Source organism: Aulonocara stuartgranti (assembly GCF_965226115.1).
Source record: "Aulonocara stuartgranti genome assembly, chromosome: 6".
NCBI lineage: Eukaryota > Metazoa > Chordata > Actinopteri > Cichliformes > Cichlidae > Aulonocara > Aulonocara stuartgranti.
This window is the reverse complement of record NC_138944.1, coordinates 33,860,217-33,874,836: the sequence shown is the minus strand read 5'-3', so window position 1 is coordinate 33,874,836 and position 14,620 is coordinate 33,860,217. Positions and strand designations below refer to the sequence as shown.

Sequence of the window (14,620 nt, the reverse complement as noted above, 5' to 3'; positions counted from 1 at the left end):
TCTATCCTCAACATAACACACATCCTGTCCTGTAACCCTAACCCAAGGAACCCAAGTGGAAAGACAATATGTTAGTCTGATATGTTTATACTATAGGTAAAACTGCACTGATCTTAGGAACCTGTACTAGTTTCTAAGAGCATGTTAGCAATATAACACCATGTTAAAAAAATGATGAACAGTTGCATCATCCTTTGGCCTTTCAGCAGCCCTTATGGAGTCCTAAAAGTGGTAGAGCAAGACAGAGAGCAATTAACAAGCTACGCAAGCTTTTTATGTGTTTTGCTCTTGACCAAACCAGATGGAGCGTGTGTTTATTTCTTGGAAACTATGGTGAGTTACTAAAATTGATAAGCTAGCAGGAAAACCTATGCTAACTTTACACGTGGTAACTACTGCAACAGTGTGAACCCTGTAATGTCTAAAAAAAAAAAAGCGAAAACCAGTTGGAGTACTTGACCTGTGTGTGAAATGGAGTGTTATGTTTTATTTTATTGTCTATTTGATTAAGCACCTTCACAAATGCACCAAAATAATGCAAGATGCACTTTTCTTTTAGTTGTTATTCAGTGCCTTTTCGGGACATTGTCATTTCAGTTATAAGTTATTTCATATGAATAAGTTGTTTAAAACTAATTAAGTTACAAAAATTTCATGATTTGATTACACATGCCCTAAAAAGGGATCTATAAATATATTTGATTGTAATGCTGCAAAGCAATACGAATTCATAGAAACTGAAAAGATGTTAAAACAACAGTGTACTTGATTTTGAAAACTTTATGAGATTTCATTTTATTTAGAAACAACTGTAAGAACTATTTTGTTCATTGCTCTGTACTGTATGGGTAGACTGGATTTTTGTGATCCTGGATCTGATCTTATTTACATTGGTTTATCACACCATTGTAAAGTTGTAATAAACCTGTTCAGTTCTCTCAAATTTATTTTACTCCTATTGAATCTAGTCTCTCTATATATAGACTATAATAATATAATATCATATCATATCATATCATATCATATAATATAATATAAATCTGACTGATGTCTGCACTCATGTCCATTTGAAATCTAGCTTGTAGAGCACGATTCATGGTTTAATGTTTGTAACATGTAAAAAAAATTCACAATTAAAATCTGAACATTTCTAATGTTTATAATATTTATGGGGAACAAATTTCACATGACATAACAAAACTACAGTAAATTTTCAATGGATCTCTTCACTTTCTGTGGAGCCCAAACCGGTCATGCTGAACGATGTTAGAGGCAGCATATTCTCCAGACTCTTTCATGTCTGTCACATGTGCTCAGGATGAACCTGCTCTATCTGTGAAAAAGCAGAGGATGCCAGTACTGGACCTGTCAACTCTCCTATTCTATGACAAATGCTAATCAGGCTCCACGGTGGCAGACAGTGAGCACAGGGCACATCAGAAGACTGGGCCCTCAGGCCACCCTCATGAAGTCTGTTTCTGATTGTTTGGTCAGAGAACTTCACACCAGTGACCTGCTGGAGTTCATTTTGTAAGATTCTGTTGGGACTCCTGTTCTTCCTTGCACAAAGGAGGAGACTGTACTGGTCCTGATGGGTTAAGGACCTTTTATGACCCTGTCCATAGAAGGCATCAACACGTGTCTTCTGGCAGTGGCACGTGTTGATATTCCATCCTGGAGTAGTCCTACATGCTGTATATTTACATTACACAGTGTTCTTCAGGATCTGCAGCCCGGGAAAATACACTGAACTGTAACAGTGAAACTCTGCTGCTAGCATGACATGGGGCAGGATAGGCAATCAGATGTAAGTCTAGACACAGCAATGCTCAGTAGCTAGTGGATCTGAGAGCAGACCACAGCAACCTCCTTAAGCACGGTCCAATAACCATTACAGTGGCAAGAAAGGGTCTCCAGTATGAAGAGTTGGATAGCACCAGGCCCCGATATAGTTCATGCCTACTGGCTGAAGAAGCTGACTGCACTCCATGAGTGTCTGGCAGCACAAATGAACCAGCTGCTAGTCAATGAGAGACACCTGGAATGGCTAACTGAAGGCCGGACAGTCCTGATCCTCAAGGAACCCCAGAAGGGACCGGCCCCATTCAACTACCGACCAATAACCTGCCTCAGCACCACATTGAAGCTCCTGTTAGGAATCATAGCGGCTAAGATGAACAGGCACATGGGTCAATGCCTGAGTGGGGCACAGAAAGCGATTACTTTACTCCTAAATTTCCTAACAGTGATTCCACTGGTGCATCCAAGTTTAATGAGAATGTTTGTTTGGCAGCATCACATTAGCTGAGTAGCTGGCAAATCTGTGGGGAACAGAAAGTCAGAAGTTTCTGTTTTCAGTTGATTTTGACATGCCACAGACACCATCACACTCAGGCACGTGCAGAGGGGGGCTAGAGGGGCTTGAGCACCCGCCCCTTTCCTGATGGGTGCCCAAAGTGCCCTTTTGTTGAGGCAAGTTTTAAAAAAAATTTATTTTTTTTTATATGTGTGTGTGCGTGCGGAGTCCTGTCTGTGCCCCTCAACAATAATATTTAACTATTAATCACAGTTTTGCTAAATAAAAGGATCTGGCTTGCATCAGTCACATGATCACATTTAACCAATGATCGCCCTTGACGGCAGAACGCGCTGGTTACGAGCCGGGAACGAGCTCACAAAGAGCACGCGCATTTTTAGCGGTCCGGAGCTGTAGGAGAAACACAAGTTAACTCAGAGACAGTGGCGTGTCTAGAAAATTTTTGTTGGGGGGGCCAGGTAGGGGCACAGATTTGGAGAAGGGTGGCAGATTTAATTGGCAGATAATGTTTTAAAAAAAAATTCTACCAACCCTTAACCATAATTCAATAATCCTATAAACCTAATAACCAAATGCACTTTTAACTCTTATTAGAATGAGATTTTAACCACTACGGTGCAAAGTTTTTAGATACTGCGTTGATAAAGTACAAGAGATACAATCAGTGCTTTGTCAGTGTTTACTCAGCAGTCAAGGACATCAATATTTGCATAGTATTTTTACTGACATATAGTGCACATATGTTTTGGGCAAAAACATTTTTGAATATTAAAATACGAACATTTGTAACAAACAATTGACAAATTAGCCAATGCCAATGTAAAACTTTATCTGCCTGTTAAAAAAAGAAGATAATCTTCTCACAAACTGGTGTTTGATTTTGAAACAGGAAAAAAGTGGGGAAACAACTGAAAAGACTAACATTTGAATGAAACCTGAAAGCAAGTAAATACTTTCTATGCTGCCTTATCGTAAACTTTGGTAATATTGATAAAGAACAACACTGGCTGATGATAAAATACAGTCAGCTGGCATGGTGACACTGCCAGTATTAACCTGCAGGGCTGGACTGGGACAAAAAAATTGGGCATTTTTACTACAGACCGACCCACCAGGTAGTAAAGCCATAAAGACTTTGACTGAAAACAAACCCTGTTGTGACAGTGATGTACAGTCTTGTTGGTATATGTATGATTTCTATACATTTTACGTCAGATAAAAACTTTGGTTGTAAGATTTAGATAATTATTTAATAAAAACTAGGTATTTTAAATGAGAATAAGAAAGAAAAGTATTTCTTTGTGCCCACCTTTCCCTGTTAATGCCCTACCTGGCCCCCTGGCAAAACTTTGCTAGACCCGCCCCTGCACAGTTACCAGCTGTCTGCTACATAAAAAAGGATCCTGGTGTTATTTGTCTCTCAGAAACAGTTCATAACTTCCCTTCAACTCATTCATGTCACCTAAAAGGTAAACCTGTTTCTCCATCACCTGTTCAGCTCTGATGGTTCAGTAAGGACATCTCCTGGTTTCATCTTCATGTTTCCCTCTCACCACATATCTAAACAGACATCATGACCAGCAGCTTTACAGCTGTGGCTCCAGCAAACATCAGCTGATATTAGAAATTAATATTAAATACATTCTAACAACAGCCGATCAAGCTTAAACGTGCTGCTGTTGTTTAGCGCAACATCTGCTGGTTTCCTCTTTCTGGCGCAAAGTGGGCGATAAACAAGAGAGAAAAGCCGATCAGCTGATCATTGATCAGTTTCATGATTGAAGTAGCAACAGGAGAGGGAGGGGGAGAGAATGAGAGAAGAGGCAGCTGTGCAGCGTAACGACAGAATAACTCCAGCTTTGTGTCTTTTTTCCATTCTAGCTAAAGTTCGGGACAAACTGCGTCTCTTCTCAGCTCAATACGAAACGTGTAATATTTTCTCTGAATGAGGGACCATTCCATTTTTTTAAGGAGCCGTTGGCAACTCTACTAACCTTATGAATAAAATAAAGTTCACTATCAGTAACATCATAGCACCCACCCAGCTGTATAAAAACTCTGTCAAACTGGCTAGAACGCAGTATGAGTTATTGCAACTGACAGTAAAAAGTCAGCAACATGAAAATAAACTCCACCTAAACTTGGTTTATATCTGACCCAGATAGACTGCAGGTCATAACTTCTTACCTGAAGTTCAGTTCACCTGACACTCGGACTGGTGGCTGCTTCGGGTCTCTCCTCCTGCCTCCCCTTCCCTCATCCACCTGTTGCCTCTGTGGAAGCCCCGTCATAGCCACCACCAAACAACGGAGTTATTTCTACACATCGACCTGCATCTGGCCAATCCACCACCTCTCATTGTTCATGCCATTACAAAAAAAATAAAAAATAAGTCACTGGGGATATGCCCGGTATGCCCGATGGCCAGTCCAGCTATGTTAACCTGCAACCAAATCTGCAGCTCCATACAGCAATGTTACGACTTAGATTATATCTTATAACGCATAACTCTTATGTTAGCTGCCCTCAGTAGCCTACTGTCTGAAATATTCCACAGCTGCAATAATTCTTTAAGTGTTATTTTTTTCCTTGGTATTCTAATTTCACCGAAGTTTACTAAACTCAACAAACTTGATATTACTTACCGGGACATTTATTCTGTCCTCATTTTCTTTCACCGAAAAATTGTTTCCTGCAGTGCCATCTTTCGCGCTTGGCTCTCCTACCTTTGCTAACGTGATGCGCATAGCGCAGAAGCGATGCTGCATTCACTTACACTCGGATATCTGAGCGTCACCGTGAAAACATAATCGGACATTTGATATTTGATTGAATTTTATTGTTTTGCCTTTGGGGTGGCACCTGGGGTGGCCAGTCTGGTTTGGGGGGTGGCCTGTGCCCCCCCAGGCCACCCCGCTGGACACGCCATTGGAGCCCAGGTTCTGTCCATTTTCATAACAAGTGACAGCACAGACATCTGAGCTTTTTCGTCATAAAGATTGTGATGTGAAGCATCAGCAGGTAAAGTGTCGTTAAAGTGTCACTTCAATAATGCTGCTGGCAGAAAGAAGTGTTGACACATACTAGCTTTGAATAAAAGGCTTAAAACACAAACAGTCTAATCCTGGGTGTTGCTTTTAAGCTTAAAGAATATAATAAGTTCTAAGACAATTCAGTTTACTTCTTACTGTCCATGTTGTGTTGTGGTATTTACTTTATCATGAATGTACGCTACTTTGTTCTAGCGACTGTAAAAAATAATTGTATTCATGAAATAAACTAGACTTTCACAGTCTGCATCTTCCACAGTTTTTATGCTTTTGTTCACTCCAAGTTTGACACAAACCCACAGACAACCAGAGTTAACTATGTGAAGCAATCACAGACACTGTAATGGCTGATTTTTCTAATAAACACAATCAGGTTAACATTAAGGTTTAACATTGAAGGAGATTTGTTCCATAGTCACAGTTATACTTGTATTTCCTTTACTTACATCCAACACTACTATGTTCTGTTTCAGTCCAGGTGCTGGCAGTTTATCCTTTGTTGTTTGGACAAATAAGCTTAAAGCTAAACCTTCATGTTTTTGATGGGAAAGTTTGTTAAACCATTGCTCAACTTATGTCTGCACAGAGCAGATAATTATGATGTACTTGTAAAAAGACTTGATAAGCAGGTCACAGCTGAATCAAGGGGTAATAAAAATAAGACCACGCGGTCTCAGCACGACTACACATGCAGTGGGTTATCGCACACATTTGAAAGACTCATTGTGTAACTCAGGATGTGACCCCTTATAAAGGAGACAGAGAAGTTCTGTTGTTCAGTCAAGTAAAACCTGGTGAAAGCGCAATTCTAAGACTCTGGTCGTTGCTTAAGTGTATAGATAAAAAATCTTTTTTTCATGCATTATTTTCTTACTATATTAGTATAATCACCAAATCGATTATTTCGTATTTATCTCCTGAAACGATCTACATTAACTTTTTATCCCTAGAAATGTGTTTCCAGAGTCCCAGGTTTAGTGACTTCCTGTCCACCATCACATCAGCTGAGTAGTTGTCAAATTTGAGGGGAGCAGAGAAGATCAGACACCAGTCAGCAGGTCAGAGGCCATCTCTCATTTCACAAATCAATCACTTGATTTATAAATGGAACAAACACCCCATCAGACCAGGTAATGACCCATTATGAGACAACAGCCGTCTGAGAGGAGATGTTCTGTATCACAAAACATGGGAAACAAACAAACTCTAGGCATTCTGAAATATATAAAGCTCAACAAAAAAACAAAACCATATCAGATCCTGATGTAATTCATTTTGTTGTTGTCTTTATTAGTCATTTAAAAAGGTCTAGAAAAAGTGTCCAGGAAGAGATTCTACTATTTATGCAGCACTGCCCCCGTGTGGCCACAAAGACACACAACAGCTTCATTTCTCAGCCTGTTGCCTTCTTTTCCCTTCATGATGTAAACAGTGAATGAACTGAAAGAAGTCAACCCATAAACTGTTAAACTGATACAACAGTCATGATGATTATGTAACAAGTTGTAGTTGACTTTCTGGTGGTGGTTTTGGTATACAATTTAAAAGCCATTTTCTTTTATAAATACACCATACACTTTGTTCTTGACCATTTCTTTTCCTCATATCCTTAATGGACAGTGGAGGAACACTACATCTAGCTTCTGTTTAACATTTATCCAGGCGCCCCCTCACTGTACCTCTACAGAAACCAAGGGAGAGACAGACACACAAAGATTTCCACTTGAATCTTGATCTCAAAATAGAAAAAGTTTTATCACAAAATAATTACAAGAGCTCAGCCAGGTGAGATATAGCAGAACCATCAATTCAGAGTCTGACAGTAAGGGTGAAGACGAGCCTGACTGTTGGTCTGCTCCAAAACGAGCCCATAAGCAAGCTTTGAAATAATATGTTACAAAATTGTGAAACTGCGACATGAAATTTGATTTGAAGAGAGAATGGGAGAAGAAGAGGCAGCTGGCCGCGTAAAGACACAGAAGAACTCCAGCTTTGTGTATTTTTTTTTCCATTCAAGCTGAAGTCCGGGACAAATCGGGTTCCTTTTCAATACGAAGCGCGGCCGGTCCGGCGGCCACCACGGGTCTCTCCTCCTCCTTCCTCCCCTTTCCCTCATCCACCTGCTGTACTCAAAATTTGTACTCAAGTACAAGTACTGTTACACTGCTTAAATTGTACTCAATTACAAGTAAAAGGTACTGGTGTTAAAAAATACTTGAGTAAAAGTACAAAGTACTCTTCTCAAAAACTACTCAGAGTATTAATTACTTTTTAACAGACTGATGTTTTATTCCGTCGTCAATAGCAGGCATTCAACTCGATTCACCAGTATAAATATTTATGTTCAAAGCACATTTCTCAGATGAACAAGGTATAGAAAGGTAACTTGTTTTGTAAATAAATGTAGATATAAAAGAAGGAATTTTGTTTGTTAAAACAATGACAAATATGTTTCTGAACATGCGTAGAACCGTTTAAACTTTTCCCCATACACTGAACAACAGGCAGGTGAGTGTCTTAAACTCTTAGCATTTCTGTCACACTTGAACCTTTTGTTCAGTTTCAGCAAGAGCTGGTTTTCTAAATTAACAGAGGCAATCCAACTTCGTTTGGCTGTGAAGAGTAGACCAGCACAGCTAAAAAGTCGTTCACACGCAGCAGAAGCAGGCAGAGCTGTGTTCAGTTTAAGAGAGAGGTTTTTGATACCTGAGAAGGAGTGCAGCAGCTCCATGGTGTCTGTGGCACAAGCAAGGTAACCATCAAGCTCAACTGCACTTTGCAGCCTTCTGGAGATTGGTCTGGAGAAGAATTCATCTTCATCAGATGACTCTCTTTGCTGATCCTCACTCTCATGCTCTGTCGTTTCAAGATGTTGTTTGATGTATGTCAAGGCTGTAATTGCAAGTAGATAACACAATTTTGTTATTTAAATTTCAGTGATTATTCCTGAACACAAATTTAAAAACGGCAAATTCTCAAAAAGGATTGTTTAGTATTCAGGACAGACCATCAATAACTTACAATGTATTAGGTGAAATACTCACTTAAGCATGTGTTCAAATGTAAAAACACACAAAAATGGGATCACATGAATCCTTACCAGCCTCTGTTACATCTGCTCTGTCAGTCCAGGAAGTCTTGAACTTGGGTAAGAGGACTGCAGCTGCAGCCAACTCTGGATCCTCCATCATCGCTCCAAAACGCTTTTGAAGGCCATTTTGCAGGGCTCTGATGAGTGGCACACATGTCTTGCTTGATGTCTCCAGCCTGCTAAGTTTGGACAGTAGTTGTTGGATTACTGGCAGGAGCCATCCCATAAAGGAAGTGGACTCAGACTGAAGAATGTTTGAAGCTTTCACCAGAGGCTTCATGGTGGTACAGTACTCCCTAAGGAATGCAACTTCTGCAGGACTCAACCTGTAAGACACAACAACAAAACCCACCATGACTATAATAGGGATCTTCTGATTTAATATTAAGAGTCTGCTCACGTTTTTAACCATCCATTAAGGAAAATTCACAAAATTTGCAACCATATTGGTAGGTGTCCAATTTTACTCACATTTTCACCTTGAACTCCTCACAAATGCTCCTGATGGCATTTTCCCCCTTCTCATCAATGATGCGTATTATCCTTTCAATGGCAAGGTAGGTTGAATTCCATTGTGTTGCATTGGGACGAATGATCTGTAGTTCACACTTGTCCTCTACCACTTCATTAGCCAAATGAGTTTTGTTCCAAATGGCCTGGCATTTTGCAAAGGTTGCACGGGAGAGCCTCTTGTAGGTTTCATTCATGCTCTCTGCTAGGGCAGCATCAGATGTTGCCACAAGGTTTAGCAGGTGACATGCACATCGCTGATGAGGCGGGAGTTGATACTCCAAACCAGAGTCTTCATCAAGAATTGCACTTGCCTCATGGTAGTCAATATGGTCAGTCAGGTCAATAGTTTCTGGGTCTGCTTCATCTTCAGCTTCATCTGCATCATTTTGTGCCCCAAACATGTGGAAGGCCTTGACAAAGTTGGATCCACTATCAGTTGTGGTTCTTACAACTTTGCCTCTAATCTTGTATTGGCAATGGATATCATCAAGCGCACCAGCAAGCATGTCAAATGTGTGAGACCCTCTCAATCTTTTGCATGCTGGTGCTGCAGATCTTCTTTCCAGGGACTCTTCCTCCAATGGCATGTGACTCCAAGGTAATTTTTCTGATGAGCTGACCAACAATCAGTAGTGGTAGCAACCAATTTGACTTTATCCAATGCTGCAACCAAAGTCATCTTCATGTGATCAGCAGCTTCACAGATTCTGGCACAGACAGTGGGTCTGGAGATGACTTTGGCTTGAGGTTGTAATGTGGTAACCAATTCTTTGAAAGATGGCTGTTCTACCACTGGCTGTAGACCCTCACATATGAAATTGATGACAAGCATGTCAACAGTTGCTTGTGGAACATGTTTGTTTGCAGCTCTCAACATCAGGTCTGGTAACTTGGCTTGTGTATTTGCTGAGAGCTTGTTTGGTGTGGCTGTGGTCTTTCGCTGACGAGATGTTGATGCCACAGTGATATTGTACTGCTCAATCTTCGATGGATGTTTCCTCTGTAGAGATAAATATTATCATACGTCAGGTTCATACATTACTTCATAACATCACTGTGATTAACACTACAGGAAAACACATTTTTAAAACATCATTCAACTAGATATGAGCTAATCTTTGATTGTTTAGCATAGTATAAAAGAGTGGTGAATTTGGTCAAATCTTGCAGATATATTGCTGTATTTATTTACAAATGTAAACCAATTTTGAACGATCATTGCAAAAAACATGAATTTCTGTATACATTCTAAGTTCTGTAATCTGTATACTATTTATAAAAAGAGTATCGACCAATGTATCAGTATCTAAATTTTTAACTCCTTTTTATCAGTATCACCCTAAAGTTTTCAGTATTAGTCAGGTTCTAAAAATACTAAGAGAGCAAAATATGTGTATATAGCAAATGTAATTTAAGAAAAGGGATCACATACACAAAAATGCTGCCCATACAGCTAACAAATAAAAACAATCCACATTATGTTCTTTGAAAAATATATCATATCGGGAAATATATAACCCTACTGATTAAGAGCCACGTCACTATGATAGACCTATATCAGGCCAATGATCCTGATCAACTGATCCATCAATCGGGCTCTGGTACATGTCAGCTGAGAGCTGGAAGATTAATTTGAGATGCAGCTCAGCACTGTGTTCAAGTTTTGTTTTTGTTTTTTATATAGGCCAGCTGATTGTAGGCCTGTGAGTTTTAAATGACTACAAATTTAATTTATTGTAATGACGGTGGTTATCCAAATAATAAGCTAAAACATTCCTACGAATTTAGCTGTTCAGTGATGACACACGAATCCTACTTCCGGGTCTAAAGTAGTCTGCGTTTAATATGGCTTTTGTATTGTTAACATGTTTAATGTTATGTATTTTCTTCTATTTGATCTCAAAAAGCTCCTAAAACAGTCAGTGATCACTGTTGACCTCCCTCGGCTTTTATTACCGCTAATCATTTATTTAAGCTCAGTTTTTAAAACCTTAGGATGTAACTACAGCCCAGCCCATGCAGCAGTATATGAATGACTAACCTCGTATTGTGGATGGATTATCTCAGTTGTCCTCCTGGCTGAAGTTTGGTCCTTTTACAGCATCCTGCCATGCGATTACATTTGTTCCTGACCACCGAGAACACTCACATTAACTTTTATCGAGTGGAAAAAAGTTAGCTTGTTTATATTATGCTAACATAGCTGTGTCGCTAGCGGTCACGTAGCACATCATTATATACCAGCTAGCCCAACTTCAGTAACCCTACAAACGTCACTGCTGTTTAGTTTTCTGTCTTCATTTATGCTGGAAGTGATAGCAGAGCTGTACGTTTGAATTTGTTTCCAAAACCTGCAGTCAGGACATGCTATATTGTATTTAGATAGAAGCTAGCGAGCTAACGCCCTGCTAACTTCTAACTCTGTTAAATGCCATAAATTCCGTTTTCATGGATGCCTGGATGTTAAACTCAATTGTTACACCTGGTAGAGCAGAACGCTGATCATTTTATTAAAAATGAAAGACTTTAGACAGTTTTTCAACTCTCAGTAATGCCATAGTGATCGTTTGATATATGGACCTGCAGCGGAGTTTAGACCCAGACAGGCTAGTGAGGTCAGACTGAACAACCGGATAGTTCTATCCCGTGCACGTGTACACGTTGACAACCGTAACCATGGCCGCCGAGGGTATATAAATGCTGCACAAGGTTCCAAACGTCTGTTTACACTTGCTCGTGGACTTGTTTCGACCTGCTCCAACCTCAGCCTGTGGAAAGCTAAGTTTTGCAAACTATTTCACTAAAAGCGGATATAACTTGAGAGCAGAACAAGTACTTCATCTGTGGATCGTTTGTACTTGTTTTTGTTTTTCAAGTTTGAAGATGGCTCGCCGTGGACCCGGACTCCCCGACTGTCACCTGGACTTCGCTGCAGGTAAGTGTGAAAATTTCTTTAAATGTAAATTACTGTAATAATTTAACAAGTTCCAGTGTGAATATCAAGTTTTAACGTGATCAAATATGTGTATTTCAAGTCTGTTTCCTGTAAATTGTTTGTATGTTTTAAATTTTCCGGGAGAGGTGTAGAAATTATTAACGACTGGTGTATGAATATGAAAAAAAGGTGTTACTTTGACTTGAAGGCTTCAAATTTGACACTTTTCTTTAAAATGAAATGGTTAAAAATAGCTTAATGGACTAAAATTTGTAAAATGCCCAAAAATCAGTTTCTGTGGTAACGGCATCTTCAAGATGTCACGGGTCAGAACACGCAGGCGTAAACACACAGATCCAGGTCCCCTCCTGACATCCTTTTCTTCTCCGGATCAAAGGCTTTATTGACATAAACTATATTTTTTCTCTGCTGCAAAACACAAAGATAAAAAAATGCAAATAAAATAATATCAAAAGAATATGAAAACAGTAGTAATAATGGCATTAAGACCCATCTTCTGTTACGGTAATGCTTTTAACCTTATTAGATAGCAGAGAGAGATATTGTACACAGGGATATTTACACAGTGATAGCATGTTTACCACAGATTAGATGTACCTGTCCTTATGGCAGATACAGTCCTTGTGCACATTTCTAAAAATGTGGATTCTGGGTTAAGAGTTTCTGTTTGTTTGTTTTTCACTTGACCATCATTTTCAGACATACCTGCAGAGCTTTGTGTGTGCAATTTTTACTCTTGCCAAGGAGGTTGTGTTTTTATTTAAAAAAAAACAAATTATATATATATATATATATATATATATATATATATATATATATATATATATATATATATATATATATATATATATATATATATATATATATATAATTTGTTTTTTTTATATTTAGGACATGCGATTGGTACATGTGGTCTAAATGTTACATTATGGTTTGCATCCACATATTTAACCTATGAGCTTTTTTCAAAATGTGTGACATCGTGAATTGTAAATAAAACAGGAGAATGAGCTGCATGGTTAGTTATAAATGTACTGTAGTATATTTATATAATAAGTTACTCATGTCCGGCTATTTACAAATCAATACCTATTATCCATTACCTATTCCAACATAGTGTTTGCATAAAGGCTTACAAGGAACAAATAAAACAAATTGAATGTACACAAAATACAGTGACATTTATAGTGTCAATATAGTGCAGGGGTGGGCAATCTCAGTCCACGAGGGCCGGTGTCCCTGCAAGTTTTAGATCTCACCTTGGGTCAACACACCTGAATCACATGATTAGTTCGTTACCAGGCCTCTGGAGAACTTCAGGACATGTTGAGGAGCTAATTTAGCCATTTAAATCAGCTGTGTTGGTTCGAGGACACATCTAAAACCTGCAGGGACACCGGCCCTCGTGGACTGAGATTGCCCACTCCTGATATAGTGTCACCTTAAAAGTACACAGAGTGAGCTGCCTTGGTGGAGGTTTGGTGGTCTTCTATTAAAAAACTTGACTTAAAGATTGAACAAGTAGAAGTGTCATTCAGTCTGACATAAAATGCTTTTCTCTCATCCTCTGCTCAAACTAACAGATGTAGGTCTGTTGCTTTAACACTGGGTGTCTATTACATTCCTAATGTTATTTTAAAAATTGTTTCCTCACAGGGCGTCTTGACTATGTGGTTGAACGCCCTGCAGAAGAAGGCCTTCCTGAAGTCATCAGGATCCTGGATGACAGTCTCCAGAGCACCACCTCTTCTGGTGAAGCTCAGGACACTGATACCCAGCGTATCAGCGAAGGTGAGTATGGTGAGTATTTTATCCCTTTCTCACCCTCACCCTCTTCTCATGAAGCACCAGATGCTGATGACGGTGAACAGCAAGGTGAGTATGGTGAGTACCCCCCCTACCTACCTATAGACGATGAAGAGGTGAGTGAACAGACTGACAATTCATCTGACTGGAGCGACTCAGAAGAGTGGGGGGATTGGCTTAGCGATGACTCTGGGTATGACACCATGGATGAGAGAGATGATTCCCCTCTCATCCGGGAGCACCCTCCAGAGCCGTTTTGGCACGATTGGCAACGTCCTATTGCTCCAGGTGCTGCCCCCATCCCCATGCCGCCTTTCGGCCAGGCCAATGCCCCATTCTTCCCTCGAGTTGTTGCCCAGGTTGGTGATCCGCCAGCTGCTCCCTCTGCTGCTCCTTCCTCAGCTGCTCCCTCTGCTGCTCCTTCCTCAGCTGCTCCCTCTGCTGCTCCTTCATCAGCTGCTCTCTCTGCTGCTCCCTCCTCAGCTGCTTCCTCTGCTGCTTCTTCCTCAGCTGCTCCCTCTGCTGCTCCTTCCTCAGCTGCTCCCTCTGCTGCTCCTTCCTCAGCTGCTCCCTCTGCTGCTCCTTCCTCAGCTGCTCCCTCTGCTGCTCCTTCCTCAGCTGCTCCCTCTGCTGCTCCTTCCTCAGCCGCTCCCTCTGCTGCTCCTTTCTCAGCTGCTCTGTCATCTGCTTCCTCAGCTGATCTCTCTGCTGCTCCTTCCTCAGAAAAGAGAAGCAGAGAAGACATCTGCACCGAAGAGGTAAGTGCAAAGAGGTGCAAGGTGAGTGACCAGTTTGATGCCCCTTCAACATCCTCAGGTAGTTTTGGAGTCAGACGTTTCTGGGAGAGGCCTTTTAACCTTTCCATGGATGACAGTGACTCTGATTAG

General features: G+C 40.3%; 2 protein-coding genes across 2 annotated transcripts in view; one reads left to right on the top strand and one right to left on the bottom strand.

Annotated features, from left to right (window-relative positions):
- The window catches only part of LOC309708654 (uncharacterized protein), a gene marked incomplete at its 3' end in the record, with an annotated part of 44,122 nt that extends 32,815 nt beyond the window's left edge, over window positions 1-11,307 (bottom strand). The window contains exons 1-4 of the mRNA XM_082536886.1: window positions 11,013-11,307; window positions 8,930-9,971; window positions 8,468-8,784; window positions 8,074-8,259 (exon numbers count right to left, since the gene is read on the bottom strand). Of these exons, the coding sequence (XP_082393012.1) occupies window positions 8,074-8,259; window positions 8,468-8,784; window positions 8,930-9,558 (1,132 nt within the window). The 5' untranslated portion in view covers window positions 9,559-9,971; window positions 11,013-11,307. The remainder of the gene's footprint in view (window positions 1-8,073; window positions 8,260-8,467; window positions 8,785-8,929; window positions 9,972-11,012) is intronic.
- Window positions 11,308-11,728: 421 nt separating this feature from the next.
- LOC309708653 (uncharacterized protein) lies at window positions 11,729-14,620 on the top strand (the record flags this gene model as incomplete). Its single annotated transcript, XM_082536885.1, has 2 exons — window positions 11,729-11,906; window positions 13,584-14,620. Exons 1-2 carry the CDS (start codon window positions 11,855-11,857, stop codon window positions 14,618-14,620), a joined length of 1,089 nt encoding a protein of 362 aa, XP_082393011.1. The 5' UTR covers window positions 11,729-11,854.